Consider the following 19,103-nt stretch of genomic DNA (forward strand, 5'->3'; position numbering starts at 1 on the left):
CAACTCAACCACACCGGTTGTTCAGCTTCTTAAACAAGTGATTTAACAAGCAGCTGCTTAATGCTAGCTGAAAGAATTCAGTCTTGATGTGTGTAAAGTCGGTAGCTGCCTTTTGTATTTAATAAAACAGTCATGTGCTAAGTTATCAGTACTCTGGTAAAGTAAATTAACTTGCATAAAGCAAGTAGAGATTTTTCAGAACAGTTTTCTCTTAAGTTGGCCTCAGCATCAGTCTCAAAATAAGTCAGTATATAATGAAATTTTATAACAAAGTAAAGAATTAATACTGAATAGATCACTGCTGTTGCTCAGTTGCCAACAGTAGCATATAGTGTGGCTTGTAAAGCTCATTTCTACGAGCATGACCATAACATAGTGAGAACAAAGTGAGTTTTAGCAAATTTTTTCTTTACTAAAGTCTCTTGTTATAAATTACACAAATAACTTTATAAACAAATCCCCCCCCAGCTTGCATTTTGTTTAAAGTAATAACTTTATATCATACAAATAAAGAAATTTCAAGTATGAAAAGTGCATTATTGCAATAATACCTCTTTGCAAGTCCAAAAATCTTGGTTTAGAATAAAACTGTAAAGTGTAAAAAAGGAGTAAAACAATCAGTGCCATCTATTCATTCAAGAAGTCCGACATCTTAAAAATGATGCTTAGTGTGTTGCAGAGGCAGATTTGCATCTGAAAGCAACATGTAATTGAAAAGAAGCTATGTGTGTGTTCATCGTTTTGCATTATGAATTTTTTTTTCCCCTAGTTTTCTTCACCTTTCTTGGCAGGAATTCACAATACAAACAGTGCTGTCCTCAGGTATCATCCATTCTGTGCTGCTGCCACTTGCATGGTACCAAGTTCTTCGTCCTCTTCGTGCATTCGCTTTAAACTTCCTACAAAAAGGAAAAAAAAGAGGATAAATATCAGCTGTAATAATACCCATCTGTGAGCAGGGCTATAGGACAGTTGTCACTGTTTTATTGGAGGAAGTGGACCCTTAAAAGGGGCCAACATTCAGTTTCTGGGACAGGCAGTTGCTTATAGCACTCTTCTTCCCTTGCTTTTCGCCACAACAAAGATAAATTTCCTAGAACCCGCTATTTTTGGGCTCTCTTTACACCGCCCCCATACTTCATTTTTCTGTTTGAACAGAGCTTGCACATCAACTGCAGCCATCTCCTTCCCAAAAGCCTGAGATTGACTGCTGCTGGGGGCTTGCTTAGGGTGTGAGACAGTCACCCACACAACACCAGGCTAAGCAGGTGGCACCAAACACAACAGAAGAGGCTTCTGACCTGTAGTACCAGGTGGAACAGAGAGGGATCTCTCCAGCTGCAGTGGTGACATCATCTGGATGGTTAATTTTGCTAGATAGATGGCTTCATATTCCTGGGGAAAAAAAAATACATACTGCTATTAATTTGGCATAATGCTTTGTAAAGAGGAGAAGGACTAAGAGTTCAGGACACATCAGAGGGTATTTTACAGCAAGGCAGGGATTTTAAAGGAGTAGAGCGTTGACACGAACAACAAAAACCATCAGGAAGGCAGAGCAAAAGAAAACTTACAGGATGACAAGAAATGGCTTTAAGAAAGAGAGAACTGTCATCAGAAAAAATTCCCTGAGAACGTTTAGAGAACTTCTTGTTCCCAGCAGGCAATTCAGACAGCAGAAGCAAACCAAACTGAGAATATAGCAACTTCAGAGATTTGTTACGAGGACAAACCACGCAAGAACTTCAAGTTGTGTTCCACTGACCCATCACGCCTCTGTTACTACACAGCAACTCCTCACTAGGAATTACTTAAAAAAACACACACACACTCAGGAGACATTTAGTCATCCTGCTGCCAGCCACTTAAGCAACAGAGATACTGCAAATACGCTTCACCACACCACCCTGATGTTTGCTGACCATGCACCCAGCAGACTCCTGGAATATGATAAAGCAATTTCATGACATTTAAGGTTTGCTGCTTCATACCTGTGAACTTCATCGTCTATGAATGCAAGCGTCAGGAAGCATCACAGATGTGTGCTACAATACCTGCATTGCACTTTCCTTAGCCACCGACTAAACTGTTTCAGAGCCTCTTGATCACTACACAAAACAGAATTTTCTTATTTCTCCCATTCCTGGATTTGCTTTGTCTGAAGCTTATGTCTAATGAATTAGGATACCCACTCATCTTCCTCCCAGGCTCTGCTATAACTTCTGACATTTACTTGAAGCATATTTTTACAGTAAATGCTAAACCTAAATAGAAACAATGGCTTTGGAACAAGATGATTCATCAAATGGGTTTTGAGCTATGACCAGTAAGAAAAGAACAAAACATCACCTGAAGTTGGTGGACAAATCCAGCATTAGGATTAATACAGAATCTTCTTTCTTGAACATAAGTAAATGCATCCCTTAACAAGAGAAGGAGATAGAAAATACTTCAGTGGAAAATAGACTGTGACAAAACCATCTGTGATTTCACGAGCAGTTCTTCAGGTTCTATAGTTCTTAGAAAATATACAACCTTCTCAGAATCGGTTTGTGTAATTGAAATTTGTCTGTGCAAAATAGGAGGCAGTAGTTGCAGCATGCTCTTTGCCCACCCCCACCTCCAGTCTTCTGCTTGCTGGCCTGTTTTCAACATGCTGCTTAAAACAGCCTCTTGGGGCCTCTTCTATAAGGTCTCACAGTGAGGCATCAATCTACGTAGGCTGGCATCCTGTTCCCATTAACAGCAGGTACTTACTTCTTCACAAAATGCTGAAAACAAACCTGCAGTGGAAAGGAATGGAATAATCTGCCTCACCTGAAGCCTTCGCTCAGTCTCAGTGGGTGACAACTGGCTTATGTGACAGTACAGGACTGCTCACGTTCCCTCCAAAATTATTATTCATTTACACTACTTGAATTAAAACAGCAATACCTACAGATATATCGGACTTACCTCTAGGTAAGCACTCTTACTGCCTTTTGAAAGGAATCATTAACTACATGACTGTGCAGTACTGTCCATGCTCTGTTCTTACCTGTACTTCACCCCAAATGTTTCCATTATGTATGCAATAACTAAGGCAGCACTGAAATAAAAGACAAAAATAAAAATCAGTAGAATATATTCCAATATCTTCTAAAAATATTTTTAAAAAAATAATAAGCAGGACGGATAGTTTCCTACCTTCTAGAAATCCCTGCGTTTCCATGGACAAGAACTTTTCCTGAGGAGGACAAAAACCAAAACCATACTTGCATTAACTGAGGAAAATTCTGTGACATGTAGTTTTTCCTTGTTATGAAAAACTACACAGCAGTAAGGTACATCCTAAGAACAACATGTGCATTTTAATTCACTCTAGATTACTAACTAGACTGTCCATTACTGCCCCAGGGATGCAGAAGCATAAATTTTCCTCTTCTGGGGATTTTGAGTAACAGGATCTCCATTCCAGGACTACAACGCAGATTTTAAGGCCCTACATTAGGGAAGAGACAAAACTCGTTCTCACACAAAACACACTTGTGTTTAAAGTGAAAAACAGATACATTAAGAAGTTCATTTTCCATTTGGAGGCAAGAGGAAAAAAACACTTTACTCTGCGTTTGTATAATTCAGTTCAAGTTGAACACAATTAGCCTCCCAAATTCAAGAAAACCTCATACTTAGGAGCACATTATACACACCACTAAGCTAGCTATAAAGCTTTAACAGCAATGTATTAGTAAATGAAAGGAAAAGCAAATCTGATTTTACCTCCACTTTGTAAACTTCCATCAATAAATTCTTTAGTCTAAAAAGAGAAAAAAATTACAAGACTGAAACATTCAGATTATTGTAAGCGTTACTACTACTTGCATTAAAATATTGTGGAACTTTTTTATCAGTCTTTCTACACAACAACAACAACTCACTCTGTACAGACTTCAAAGCGTCTGGCTGAAGTGATTGTCTTTTTTGGTTTTTTTTGTACTTTTTACTATCCATAAAATGGTCAGTGAAACTTAATGTGAAGCCAGGTGCAAAAATGCTTTAAGATCCATTGTGTGTGCTGTTTACATTCATTATGTGACATGTTGTGCCACTATAATAAAAAAGCAACTTCCCTCTTTGCTTAACAGTTCAGGGGCAGGAAAAAACACATGCGTCAGCAGAAGTATGGCCTGGATCACACTACTGATGCCCGTGACTTCTGAGAAGTTCTCCAATCATATTTTCAGTAAAAAACAGTAGGTCTAATCAGTCTATAAGGGGAGGCATGATCTAGTGAGGTCTGTGAAATACTGCCAGGCTGAAACAGTTGATTAGATGAAAGGCAAAAGCTAGATAATTTATTGTGGAGAAAACTCCAATCAGCCTCTTACAAATACGCCAATAGAAATATTAAGATGTCAGTAACTCAGATTTGCAAAGGATGCTTTGGTCAAATGGCATTATGCTTTAGAAAAGCTGCAAGCCATCAGTTAATTTGCCTTCTGCAAAAACGTGACCACCTCTGCTATATGCAGTGAAGCCAGAACAGCTTTTTTGTTTTTTTCTCCTTTGAGTGGGGGAAGGAACAAAATGCTTTTGCTCTGTTACAAACTAACCTAAAATAAAGATACAAAAATCACAGAACAAACCTTTAGTTTTGAGCTTTTTCCAGATTTGACTGTGTCATGTGTACTGTTTAGTTTCCAGTTACCTTTTAACTCCTCTGCATGAACATCTTTCGAGATGCTGTAAAACTGAGCTACGCCAACTAGTTACCATGTTCTCTTTAATTTACATCTCTCGTATCAAATACTAAAATAAATTCTTTGGCGATAAAAAAGCTTCCCTGCAGGCTAAGGGTTTCCAAAATAAATATTACTCTCACATAACCTGTCTTCTTTTGGGACCATAATACGATACAGCTCTTACAATTCTGCCTCTGTTTCTATGCTTGTAAGAATGAGTTAATCACCCTTACTACAGTGGCAATAAAAAGGTCACTTCAGAGTTCTCAACCCTGCCGCCTGCCTAGGAAAGTGCCTCAGGTTGGGCTTCCCACACCTGGAACTGTGCATCTGTTAATTCATAAGAATCTTACTGGACAACTCCATTCCCAACCCATTCACGTTAACCAATACTTACCATAGGGAAAAATCGTATTATATTCTCAACCGGATTATCTGCAATATCCAGGACTAAATACCTGCAACGAGAACAGTTGCCATGAGTACGCAGTAACGCTTACAGCTGACTCAGCCCTGCGACAACGCTCCAACCTGCAGAAGGAAGCCGACACTACCCACGTGGCTTTACTCTCCGGTCCGAGCTCCAGAACTACTCCGAGCAAGCAGCCTTCTGAGCTGTCCTTACAACGAAGGAAGTGAGGAACCTTCTCCAACATCCCCAGACAAAATCACCCCGGGGGGTGGAAGAAATTCAGAAATGCTGTGCTACCAACGACAGAGCTGTGTTTGAAAGCAGCCCACTATGTGCTCACATCCTCGCCATCAGTATGTGAATACGGGCCAGCATCCTTTTCTGGGGCTCTCTATGCAGCTTTTTCAGAGGTACACATTTTCTGATCAAGTTACCTCAAGTGTTTTATCGACAGCAGAGACTACTCAGAACTAACAACCTCATAACTCAAGACAGTTACTGGACACGAACAGATACTTTTCATTTGTGGATTTGCTTACGCCTGGAGTTTAGCACGATGAAGAAACTCCACAGCTTGGATTTCAGAGTCTTTGAGAAATGTGATAAGGTGTAGAAATAGTTTTTACAACGTAAAAATAACCAGAAAGAACGCACAAAAAAGATCTCATTACTACAGAGTAATGTGTTTAAAAGTAAGTCTTACTTGTTTACAGTTCTGCACATTATGCTCATTTCTCACCTAAACAGCTGTTGGAAGTTTGGTTTAATAAAGTTTGCTTCAATGTTTTGCCGTATGCATATTACATGGGTGATTCCATGTTTCTGAAGTATAGGTAGCTGCAGAAAAAGAAAAACAGATTTTTAAAAACCGAGTCCATCGATTACACAGTCATTTAAAAGAGATGCTATACTTAAATACGCAATGAGTTACATCAAGTACCTGAGGAAAATCAGAGCTGGCTTTCTAATGTTCAAAGCACAGTGTGAAAAATTCTCTTTCAAAAAAGCAAAAACACAACCATTAGGATTTGTAAGAAAAAAAGCATTCCAATGATGAAAGGAAGAGGCAAGAAAGGCGTTCAAAAACTTGTTTGATTTTGCCCACCTTTCATTTCTCCTGAAATTGCAAGTGTGCATATGCTATAGCAATTTCCAGCTAGCATTGCTTCTTGCAGACCGCTTCTTGCAGCCAGACCACTGAAGGTAAGAGCAGTTAGACCACAGTGCAAGCTGGCAGATAACAAGCTTTGGTTTTGCTTCTACAATCAAGTCAAGCACTGCTACATACTCTATTTTGCTGTGTAAGTTTCCAATTCTGATCTGTGTTGCAACACTTCAGTAAAGGAAACTGATTGCCTGATCAGCAATGTGCGAGTCTGATTTTTTTAATAACTTCTTAGAAAAATTATTTTAAAGCTTAACTATAAAAATCAATTTTTAATATACAAAACACAGACACACGTTCACCACAATTAACTAACACGTAAGTCACTTCAAACCTAGAGTTTTCTCTGGTTTGCAAGGCATAGGTAAAGCTGGCCAGCAGAAATTAAGAACTTGCACATGTGTGTACGCATGCATGCACAACTTGAAGCCATGTGAAAAATCAATCAGGGCTCTTTTTCACTTTTTTCAAGATTGTTAAAGAAAAGGCAGTTTTTGCAAGTGCCAACTGCCCCAGCACATGGCTGCAGGGCTGCAGATTCTCTCTGGAAAGAGGGAGGCATCGATACCAGCCCCTGATTATCCTCCAGGTTTAAGAAACCACCCCATAAAGGCATGATGCACTTCTTCTGCCCAGCAGGAAAGATGTCAGAGGACTGTACAAAATGTTGCAACCAAATTTATACCTACGTGGATACAGACGTACACTTGAACAACACATTGCCACAGTAAAAAAGCAGCACAGCAAAGTTTCCTTACGAGACACTCTTCTGAAAATCATACCTTGCTTTTCATAGCTGAAGAATACGGGCCTAAAAATAACCCAGGTAAAATTTCCTAGGGGGGCAGAAAAACAGACAGTTAATACCAACCCCAAATTATCTGAAATAACACGCTGCATTCGACCCCACAGGAACAAATAATTCACACGTCCGTGAGACGTTATCAAGTGCTGTTTAAAACAGGCCAAGGGAACAAAATAAAAGCCGCACGACCTTTGTGCAGGAGATCTTGTTCTGGAACTGGAATTTCGTCCTTTGTTTAGGCTAAGTTCCAGGTTGACTGATACCTCTCACCCAGCCCCGGATCGAACGTGGGCTTTGAGGGAACTCTGCGTTTGTACATAATTGTGTCTCCAACTTAATTCCTAAGCACTCTCATGGAAAATATACAGGCATATCAGGCCTCTAGCTTTGTCTCAGTGGTAGAAAAAAGCTAATTTTAACCAGTTATCTCCTCCCCAGTAAAGACATGAAGGTCTTGTACAAAGATTTGGCTGACGCGGCAGGAAACTTTTAATTGTCCTGAAGTCCTACATGAGAACAGCTACTCCCAAGGGGATTTAAGTTAAAAAGCAGAGCTCCAATAATGTTTTCAGTAACCATCTCCTAAAAACATTCATTTGGGGGGATTCTGAAGGAGATTATTTTTGTTTTCCTGCACTCGCACAACGGAGACCCAAAACCCACCTTCACACTAAGCCAGCAGCCCTCTCCCCCTGCCACTGAACCCCTTGCTACCTGTAGTCCCCGATGGAACAAGATGCCATCACTGGAACCACGTTAATCATTACGCCAGGGATGTCTGAGAGATATTAAACCTCTGTCCTTCCCCCACCGGAGCAGCACATCTCTCCCAGGGTGCTGCCTGATACTTTACCCTAAGGACTGATTTTAATACCAGCTTTTTTTGTAAGGCTTTTTTTCCCCCCCCCTATAGAAAGCACCGTGGGTTTTGACTCAAACGGAAAATGAAAGCGTGTCATACCTGCATCTCTCTCCTCATGGGATAGGTCCAATCCTTAAAAATAAAATAAAAATAGTTATATAAGCATGCAGAAGGGAAAACAAATCCAGGCAGAGGCCTATCCGCGCACATTATATAAAAGAATAAAGTCTGTTTTCTGTATGTGTATGAGCTAACTTCTACCTCTCCAGGCGGACACCGGCGACACTCGGGGACAAGGCACATCACTCTTCTGAGAGCGAACGTGCAGAAAAACTCAAGCACCCGACGTCATCAGCGAGGACGCCTGTGCAGGAGAGCCGGCGTGGTGTATATCCACTGCTCGGCTTTCTGCTTTGAAACGTCTCGAGAGAGGGGAGGCAGAAGGAGGGGGGAAGAAAAAAGGGAAAAGCTTCAGGACATTCTGTATTAGCCACAGAGGCAAAAGAGTCCTTTGATTGTTACGTTCCTGCAGCCCTGAACAAGCAGGCAGAAGGAAGGAGGCACAGCAGCAGCTCCGTTAAAACCCAGACCATCTCACTGCCTCTATTCAAAGCAACTTAGCTCTGAATATTCAGGATTTAGCTTTAACAACCCCAGGAAGTCGTGTTCTGCATCACTACAGCACGCCATAAAGAAACAGATTCCCACTTTTCCCCATGCGAGGCCGTTACACCGGGAAGGATCCTCGCACGGCAGCCACACACACTCGCGTTGGGCCGCACGAAGGTGATGCCCAGCCGTCCATCGGCAGCCAGCACACGGCCGCCTCCTGCAGGATCCCGACCCGCAGGGCTCGCTGCCCCCCGCTTGCTCTCACCCCCTCGGTCTCTCCAACCCTTCCGGAGGACGTGGCAGGCCCGGCGTTTTCAGCCCTCGCTCCGTTTGACAGAACAGCCAAAGCTAAACCGAATGAATCCTTCGGCAGAACCTCCGTGCCTGTCCTCGCTCCCTTACAGCTCCCGCTGGGCTGTCAGCGGGCTCTTTCTCGCTGCCCCGCAGTACGAGGGAGCCGTGTGAGATCCCAGCTACCAGAAAGAAGAGGGGAAGTTTCCGGACGTAGCAAACCTAACAGACCGCTCGCCTGTATTTACGGAACTCGGTCGGTTGCTCCACGCACGCCGGCAGCTAAGGAAAAGCTTCGCCGCGTGCCGCTCCTGTCGACATCCTGGTCTCCTCGGAGCTACCACGAAGTTCAGCTCCGAGTATCCCACCCCTGCGGCGAGGTCTCGAGGGCATCGAGAAAGATCCAAGCCCTCAACCCGTGGCTTTACCCACCTCAGCACCCACAGCTGTGCCGGAAGCACCGATTTCACAGTCAGCCCCCTTTTTAGAAGGGCACGCAAGAAAAAGTCAGTGCTTCCCCTGGCCACACGCGCAGGGAGGCTTTTGCTAGCTCTTGGTAGGGAATTAGAAAGGATTTTAGTGTCAGGGAAGTCATCCTGGAAGCCACTTGGATTGAATCTGGGGCAGCGCTTCTGAGAAAGCAAACAAACATTAAGCCACTCAAAACAATTCCCTGAATACTACGTAAAATGGTAGTACAAACCGGGACACACAACCACGCTGAAATGGTCTCTGTTAAAGACAGAGGGCCAGCTACATTGTTTTTGTGTATTCCAGCTGTAATAATAAAAGCTCCTGATAGCAGAACCCCGTAACAAAGGGATGATCTTTAAGGAACTGTATCCTTTGAAGGCTGACCCAAGCAAGTTTTAGCGTAATCCCACTGCCTCACTGCATATACAAAAGCGTAATTTATTCCCCAAAATGCAAGGAAGTCCTGTTTTTGTCCAAGTATAAAAACAACATCATGAGGAATAATGTCTGAAGAGCTTAAGTTACGCTCCAGGAGCCCTAAGTGGGCTTACTACTCTATTTATGTACTTGGGGAGTTTAGAAGTCTTAGTCTGGAGCGTCATGAAAACACAAATTCATCAGTACTTTGGTCAAGGGGACTTAACGTGTTAAAAATATTCCTCTGAAACGCATCTGAGGCAGGAAATTGGGTTAGTCACAAAAGCCGTAAGCTGCGCACAATAAGTAGGCAAGAATTTAGCAGTACGTAGTCCAAAGGAAAACAAAACCCAAAGGGCAACAGATGCCACAGATGTTCAGAACACAAAAACAAGGCACTACTAGCTCCAGACATCTGGGCTTTTTGGAAAACACTGGCGGCTAAAGGTACGGTTTGCAACGGGTTTTAGTCTGCGAAATAAATATCTGAAAGACGCCATCGCAGACTGTATGTTTTCGTTACGCAAGGGCACAAACGAAGAGCGATTCTGCTGATTGCCTGACGTCCCTTACAGGCTTTGAAAATTAACAACGCAAGATTATTCAAACGGCATGCAAAAGGCCATGAAAAGTCTATCAGAGTAGCAAGCAGAGGTCTCATTTTAAGGAGTTCATTCGTTAACCGTGCTCTCCGCGCTGCAGCGCCCCGAAGGCAAACAACAACAACTGGAAGTTTCCCTTTATCAGACCGAAGGGATCTTTGATACTTGGAAGACAAAATAGAGAGAGGGAATGAAAATAAGGTAACATGAAGCTTTACAGAGGAGCCACTCACCTCTGACGGGTCTGCCCAAGCTAGGCTGTGAGGGACAGGTTGAAGAGATGCCTCTTGTGTTTTTTCGGGGTGCTCACAGCACTGACCTGCTCGTGTGTTCAGGCAAACGAAATGGTGGGGGCTACTGCAGCACTTCGTACTGCCTCCGTATGGAGCGACGAGCAAGAGAAAAGGGGATGAAGCACGTTTCAAAGCCCTCCCTTCCCCACCTACAGCCAATCCCTAGCTGGAATAAATTCAAGATACGAACAAACAGGGAAGATTTTGCCTTGCTGCAGACAGCTTCCCCGTAACCACCATCTAAACGACACCAACAAGAGTTACTTTGCCAAGAGTTGTGTTATTGATGTGTTTTGGCATAGCTGTACCTTCTTTGGAAGAACGCTTTCATGGAAAAAGGAGTTGACAGGACACTGATGTGTTCAAATGCGTGCACGTGTGGATTTTTTCCCTGCAAGAGTGACCTTGGCTAGGACTCCCATAACATGAATTTTCAAATTAATTTAGCAGCTCTGATGTTGAGCCTTGTCCATGCTCGAGATGTGCAAGGAAACTGCGTGGTTTTAAACGCAGCTCCACAACTCGCCACATGCAGCCTGTGCATGCCTCACCAGAAGCAGGCGGTGAAATGGATACCCAACGTGGCATCACTTAGCAGCTTACCAACCGGTTAGAAGACCCCCCCTAATTTTCACACGTACAACATATATCTAAAAACTTTCCTGACTACTCTGGGATTCTGACCCCCTTTCCGATACTCAAGCAGCTCTTTCACTGTTAACGGCATTGTGTACCTCTCTGTACAGATTCCTCATCGTAATCCATCGCAGCAAGGCTTACGATTGTTTGTTCCTCACGTACATCAAGAACCTAGGGCTGTCAGGATCCTCTTGCCTACGTTTGTTTCCATGTCTCGTGGTATCTTCAAATAAGCTATAAAACTCGAAGTGTCTCCTCCCAACCTGGTACAACGTTCCTCCAGTTTGTGAAATTAAAGCTGAAGACAAACGATCCGGCAACGACAGCCCCACGTCCTGCTGAGCTGCTTCGATTCCTTTATCTGCTCTGACCGAGTGATCTCTTGGCTACAATCTCGTACCGCTCTCTACAGGAAAAGAAGATTACTGCTGAACAGCAGCACAGCAGAGCAGCCAGAAGATACGATCGTTTGAACTGCCAACACTGCTGCTGCTCCCCCTGGCAGCCTGCAGCTTGGGTCGTGGACGGGTCCAATCCCCTACCTCAGCGGTCGTCCCGATGCAAAAAGCTTCATGCTTAATTCTGCCGAAGCGTGAAGTTCAATTTGCACTACAAAATGATATCCCATCCCGTTTGAAGGTAGGATAGACAACTCTCTGAGAAACCTCCCATCTGATACAGCCCAACAAAGCGGGTGGTTCGGTTTCCACCCATACCAGGCTCCTTACAGCTCCGTCACAGCCGCCCCTCAGTGCTGCAGTAACTCATCTTCCATCTCACTCTGAGATCGTAATTCACAGCTTCTCCAACTCCCCTCCCAAACGCTTTGCTTTTCCATTACAACATCCTCGGTCCACTCTCCGGAACACTTTACCTTTTTACGTTTAAAAAGCAGAGCTTTGTCAGGTGGGAAAGCCTGACCGGGTGGCAGCTGGGAAGCTGGTAACACCCCAATCCTCCGGCTCTCCCTGGCTCCTGTATTCTATTTTCTTCTAGGACCGTTTTCACAGGCCGACAGCTCGCTGCAGCTCTTCAAGGCTGAGGTTTTGTCGTTTTGCGCTTTCCAAACTGGACTCCCCTTCCACTTCAACCCTTCCTTTCCTAGCTGGTTACTAGGAAGCCCGGGAACGCGTTCACTGAAGGCCTGCGCAGAAATAAAGCTAGCCACACCAACGGACTTTGTAAGGTGCGAAGAAGCAGAATAAACTATTACCAAAAGAAACCACGAAATGTTAAAGCAGTAACAGAACAGACTCATTTGCAATGCTTCAGCAAGAAAATAGATAAAGTCCTGAAAGCATATTCAAGAAAAACATCTGAATATTAATGAAGCCTACCGTATTTATTGGCACGAAGCACTTTACCCTAAGGGACTCAAAATTAGCTAAAGCCACAAATGAAATCAAAGGCTGTGTCTTCAGTTCTGGTCATGCTTCACGATCTCGGACACAGTTATTCTGGTTAGAAACCTAAAAAAGTATATATTTTTTTTCCCAGATGAAAATATAGTGCAAATATATAAATACGGGAAATTAAACCCACTCTTTTTGCTCACAGAAGCCACGTTCACACTCCTACCAAGACGGGGGTAGTGCTAAGGATGGGCTTTGGCACTCTGCTAACGCAACAGATTGCCTGGCTGAAGGCGAGGGCACTGCCAGCCGACGGTCACCACGCTCAGGGAGCTGACACGGCCCCCAAAATCATCTATTCCTACATGAGATCCAGGCTCCGGGTCCCCACGGGAGGGACACAGGGGTGACAAGGCCGGCTGGCAGGATGGGCACAGCCACTTTTCGGCACGGCCAGCTGACGGACGGGCTTCGGTGCCATGGCCAAGGAGCCCCGGGTGGCCAGGGCTGGGACGCCGCACCCAGCGACGTTTTGGGGATGTTTGTAAGCGGGAGCTGGCCCACGGGAAGTCCTCATCGTACAAACGCCGGGGCTTTTGAAGACACAAGGAAATACAAAAGCAGGAAGGCGGGGAGAAAAAATAATCGCGGGCGGGAATGACAGAGCGCACAGAGGAAGGAAGAAGAGCACAACAGGAAAATAAAGGCTACGCCGGCAAAGAGGAACGTGAGCCACAAAAAGGACAAAATGTAAACTCGGGAGACTAAATGGTAAGCAGAAACATAATACAGAGGAGAAACATCAGTTTCTTTTTTGTCCCATCCTGTACCTTTGGGCCAAGAGACCTCCACGAGCCTGCTGAACACCGGTTTCGGTGCCCACGATGAGCAGCACCAGCATCTCCTAAAGCGTGGCGCCCCAGCCAAGGGGCAGGGCCGCTACAGTCTTTGCTTTTGTTGTTGCTAGCTTTGATTTATTTGTTTTGAAATTTGATTTAAATCGTGGACTTGCACAGACTCAAACCCGTCAGCTCCTCTACATTCCCCAGCAAGACTACTCCGCGTTTAAGTTTCCTTTGCTCTGTTACGGGGGCAGGTAGGATATATACGCTAACACGGGCTTCCTACTTGTTTTAAGGAGTGCGTAAATGAGGAAAATCGTTGGGTTTTGTTAAGGGGGTTATCTGGGTTTCCTGCCAAAGGTAAAAATTTAAGATATTTGTTCCACCTTTAGATGGCCTGCACTACCCACGGTTAAAAAGCAGTCAGATATAAACTAGTGTTTCAGACTAAATATAGCTGACAAGAAGCGAGCGTTTCTCTAAGAAGTCATGTGCTATGAGAGCTCATTTTTGCACGCATAATAAAAAGGCGAGTTCGACTACTTAGCCAATAGGCTGATAATTCTACGACAAAAAGCAGTGTCCTAAAAAAAAAAATCTACATGGATCATGAATAGTAGTTTACTCAGCCTGCCCACAAGCAAACATGCCGACGTTTTAACAAATAATTGAACTGGCAGTCGGTGCCGTGTTCCTGTTGCACACATCTCACCCCTATCATTTTTGGTTTAAGATTTCAAGGGATAACAATAGCCACTAAGTTCCCTACCTATCCCAGTCCTTATTTACCACCTTTCGAAGCGTGCTAAGGTGTCTCAGTACTAATACGCCAGCATGCACTGCTGCCAACCTCTTTTGAAGGGTCCCTAGCTGTACATTTTTATACTGGGAGAAAAGGACCAGCATTTCCGAAATTTGAGAAAGTTTTAGACCCCAGCTTGGAAAGCACGCCGGTTTTAGAAAAAGGCACATAAATAAATCTAAGCCTAAGCGGTTTCCATGCTATGTTCAATCAGCATCACTCATCGGGCTTCGACATATTCACTATCAGCACCCTATAAAACAACGCACGCTATTTACAGACATTCACAGCAATTACCAGAAAACCCCGGCAAGAACGAGGAGTTACAGTTTCAGTAACCAAACAATAAAGCTGGAACAACTCAAGCGGCATAAGGACGCGTAAAAAGGAGTTCGGCTTGTAACATGGGCTTGCCAGTGCGAGACGGAAGCTGGCGTAGCCCAGGCTTCGTTAGCTCACGCTGCAGACCCGGACAATTAGCCAGGCTGTAGGCAGCACGCAAGGGCCAGAGGAAGCGCTCCAAAGCGGCGCTGACACACGCTTGCACCGACGCGTGGCAGACGCTTGTCTGTGCTTGACCCGCCACGAACACGGTTTCGCCACCAGGACGAGCCTTAAACACGCACCAGGTACAGGAACAAGAGTGACACCCATCGCCAGGAGTGCTCCGAACACGCTTCGGGTCCATCCGTTCCTGAGATGTTATCAGGGGAGGAATGCAAAGGAGGCATGCACGGCTCTCCAGCAGGCAAATACCGCCAGCAAGTCTCAACGCGGCACTTCACAACCTCCACCAGGTACTCTTAGACGGGGTCAGTAGTTCCAAAATTCAGCAGGTTTTAATGCTATGTGTGGATTAGGGGCGTTGCAAACCATCCACAGGCCGAGATATCTATCTATTTATCTAGAACATATTCCTGCTGAAGTCAATCCAGCGGCAGGCTGTTGCCACCCTCCCCAGCCGAGAGCCTTGCCCACTCTTACCCTTCCTCGTACCAGCACCGCGGCGTGAAGCTGGGCGGTCAACCAGCCGGGCTCACAAATTGGCTTTTTTTGTTTTAAGCCGTCCCACAGTTGCTGGTGTCAGTCAGGAGAAGGGAGCTGGCAGCTGGACCATGTTAAAATGACCAGTTGTACGTGCTTGTGAGCAGTCCACATCGGGACTTAAACCAGGCGTTCCCCGAGTTCTCCCTCCACTGCCCCTTCTCCAACCAACGCCTTATAACCAAACCCACCACGACAACTCCACACCGCACACAACCCTCTTCCTAAAAAAGCATATTAGAGGGAATCCTCATTAAAAAACCTCCTGACAGCAAATACAAGGGCTGATCTTCAGCTCTGCATGAATTCGGAGACAGAACAGCTTCAGTTTCCTGAGATTGCTTTTCCAAAGCATCTTCTCGAGGATCGGGCTGAGGGCCCACGGCTGCAGCCTCTCACCCTTTGCTCAGTAAGTTAGAGGTACAAGAGCTTAGACATTCGCACAGCGGCTGCGACTTTTCTGCTTCCCCAAACACTCAGGGATAGAGTCAGACACAAATGTGAAGCCTTGAGCATGTAAAGCATATGGTTTTTAAATATAGTCCCTGAAACTCTCCACTACAGACCTGCGGCATTTGAAGTTTTAACATTATATACATTGTACTATCGAGAGAGAAATAAGAAATTAAGAGAGAAACAAAACCCACTTTGTGAAGGACGCTGTCTTACAACTCACCTTGCTCAGCTAAGAGTTGCAAGGCTAGCAGTGACCTCTGTTTTTAAAACTATTTTAGCCATACGCTCCTTTTTAGCTATTCAAGTTAGAAGCAGGCTCAAAAAGTCATCTCATCCAGCCTAATTTACTTAACCATCTCCAGAAGCAACCTTAGACAATGGGATTGGTTTCTCCAGAAAGAAAAGATATTTAAAAACAAACAAATTACAAGCCTCGCAGGGTTGCGTACGATTCGCGTTCAGATACGAAGCGATTACAGCTTTCTGAAAACAGCCGAGGTGATTCGTAAACACTTGCAGAGCCCTGAAGTGGAGAGGGCACTAAATCACGGCAACAAAAGCAGGAGAAGAAAGCAGGTACCTGGAATCCTGGAGGTACTCTTCCCACAATAAAAGCATTCAACAACAGCTCCGTTGACACAGCAATAAACTGCGCTGTGTCTTGTCTAACGAGCTGGCGTTCGCGAAACGCGGGGCAACCCGTAGAGCCGCGAGGAGCTCGGACACCACCAGCTCGCCGCACGGAGGCGGTGACATTTTGTACAGAGTTCTTGATGCCACCAAAGCGGCACGCTCGGGGCTGCCCGTGGCACACGAAGACACGCCAGCAGTACCCGGGGGCAGCAAGACGAAGCTCCGCCAAGCCCCGAAATCAGACACCGGCCCGACGGGGCTCCTCCGACACCACACGGCTCAGCCTTGGCAGATATTGCCACCTGCCTCGACCGGCTGACGCGTCCCGTGGCAGAAATGCCTCCCCAGAGCGCCAAGTGGCTTCTGGAGAGCCTCGGAGCCAAGTGCTCGGAAGGGGACGGGCAGGTGGGGCTCGCTGGTGTGGAGGCGAGGAGTTCGTTGGGGTCTTGGGCGCAGGCGGAGGGGCGAGGGAGGACACCAGAGGCTGTGAGGGGATGGTTGTGAGGGGACCCCGGGGGCTGTGAGGGGACCCCGGGGGCTGTGAGGGGACCGTTGTGAGGGGACGGTGGGTGTTGTGAGGGGAACCCGGGGGCTGTTAGGGGACCGTTGTGAGGGGACGCTGGGTGTCGTGAGGGGACACCGGGGGCTGTGAGGGGATCACTGTGAGGGGATACTAAGGGCTGTGAGGGGACCATTGTAAGGGGACACGGGGCTGGGCAAGGACACGGAGCCTCCCAGCGGCGGCCACCGGGGCCTGCGGGCAGGGCTGGGTGCAGGGACCCCGCGGGGCCGTGAGGCCGGGACCCCTGCGGGGACCGGGGGAAGGGAGCAGGGAGAGCCGGGCCGGGCCGTGCCGGCGGGGAGCGGGGCCCCACGGCCGGCCGTGAAGGAGGGAGCGGCCCCGTCCGGCGCCCCCCGGGGGCTCCCCTCAGGCCCCGGGGTGCCCCCCCCCAACCTCGCCCCGCTCCGTCGGGCGGAGGCGCCCAGGCCGCCTACCTCGGAGTCCTCTTTGGCCTGCGGCAGCGCGGGGAAGGCCGGCTTGGCGAGCTCCATGGCCGGCCGGGCGCTCTCCGGGCGGGGCCGGGGCCGGGGCCGGGGCCGGGCGGCTATTTGGGCAGCGGGCCGGCGGGGGGAGGCTCGGCGGCGGCGGGGGGCGGCGGAGGCGGCGGCGCGCTCAGCCGCTCTCGCCCGGCCGCCATGCTGCTGCTGCTACTGCCGCCTCTTCCCTCCTCCTCCTCCTCCTCCTCCTCGTCCTCCTCTCCGCCTCCTCCTCCTCCCCCCTGCCTCCGCCCCGCCCCGGCACAACGGCCGCCCGCTCCCCTCAGGGCTCCCCCTCAGGGCTCCCCCTCAGGGCTCTCCCCTCAGGGCTCCCCTCACGCCCGCCGAAGTTTCCCCGAGCCCAGCCCGTTGCCGGCCCTCGCCTCGCCGCTTCCATTTTGGGGAGAAGTCCCCCCCTTGGTTTGGGCCTGCCGGGCTCCGCAGGCTGGCAGAAAGGCCGAAAAGATGGGGTTCGGCTTCGTGCCGGCCCGCCGCCCTGCCGACAAACCCCCCCCGGCTCTGGTGGCAGCCAAGAAAAAGGCAGAGCCCCGCAGTATGCCCGCTTCGTCCACAGGCGCACACACTTGGGTGGCAGGCAGAGGCACTTTTTGCCCCAGCCAGGGATGGTCCTGGGCCAGGAGCCTGGCCCCATGCTCCGCTGGACCCCGTCACCCCAAACCGTCCGACTGTTTTGCTCGTTGGCTCATCTCCCCCTTGAGAAACCTTTGACAATCGTGTTTGAGCAACGGCTCTGCAATTTCCTTTTAGCGAGAGATCAAAAATGAACTCAGAAATGAAGGGCAGCACAGCAGGAAAAGTGTGGTTCATAGCTCTGGCCAGCACCTAGAATAGGAACAAGGAGGGATATTTGGGACATTACCACCTGGACTTCAAAAATATAACCATTTCTGGTACTTCACAAAACTGTTCTGTCATTTTACCCTTCTCCAAGGTAATGTAGGAAGCTCAGCTCAATTTTTGCATCACCACAGTGCTCAGAGATTGACTTTGACTACCCAGGTGTAGCACCCATACCCAGCAGCGCTGTCTGAGCTGCACTCAAATGTGTGGTATGGAAAACTAAGATTGAAATTTGCATCTTATACTCCTGACACAATCACATTAGGAAGTTTTCATATGAACCAGAGTTACTACAGCCATTAGCTGTAAATGTGAAAATAGTGCCTGTCCTGCTGCAGCTGTTCTATGCCTTCCCCTGCCTCTGTTTTGTCTCATAGTGATAGGGAATGAAATATAATGCTGGTTGTTAAAACTGCCAGGGAGATGCTGCTCAGTGGTGCCTTTCCCAGTAAGTCTAGAGTTAATTTAATGTACTTGTCTGACAGCTGAGCATGCCCAAAGTAATCCAATTAGAATAACGAGAAGTAGCCAGAAGTCCAGTCTAGTACCCTTACTGTTCCAGTCTAACACTTCAGTAAATTCCACGGCACAGTAAGTCAATCTCCACACACACCCTCTGAGGGGAACTGATTAGAAAACAGAAATAATACATAGTGACGGATGGCTTTAAGAACAGGTTACCCACCACATTTTTATTTCTGTTTGAATGATTACTCAAACAGCTGCAGCAGAAAGTTCCCAAGGAGCACAAAGCCAAGCCCACAGAAGGCCAAATTCCAGCC

At 46.9% G+C, this 19,103-nt stretch overlaps 1 protein-coding gene across 1 annotated transcript; it reads right to left on the bottom strand.

Annotated features, from left to right (window-relative positions):
- Positions 1-391: 391 nt before the first annotated feature.
- Positions 392-17,656, bottom strand: STYX (serine/threonine/tyrosine interacting protein). The gene is made up of 11 exons (XM_080593827.1): positions 17,419-17,656; positions 8,065-8,097; positions 7,081-7,134; positions 5,873-5,970; positions 5,119-5,179; positions 3,760-3,796; positions 3,187-3,226; positions 3,038-3,088; positions 2,350-2,422; positions 1,302-1,395; positions 392-899 (listed from the first exon to the last, which is right to left on the bottom strand). Exons 1-11 carry the CDS (start codon positions 17,473-17,475, stop codon positions 826-828), a joined length of 672 nt encoding a protein of 223 aa, XP_080449953.1. The 5' UTR covers positions 17,476-17,656; the 3' UTR covers positions 392-825.
- Positions 17,657-19,103: the final 1,447 nt, after the last annotated feature.

This window comes from Anser brachyrhynchus (assembly GCF_964034855.1).
Source record: "Anser brachyrhynchus genome assembly, chromosome: 5".
Taxonomy (NCBI): Eukaryota; Metazoa; Chordata; class Aves; order Anseriformes; family Anatidae; genus Anser; species Anser brachyrhynchus.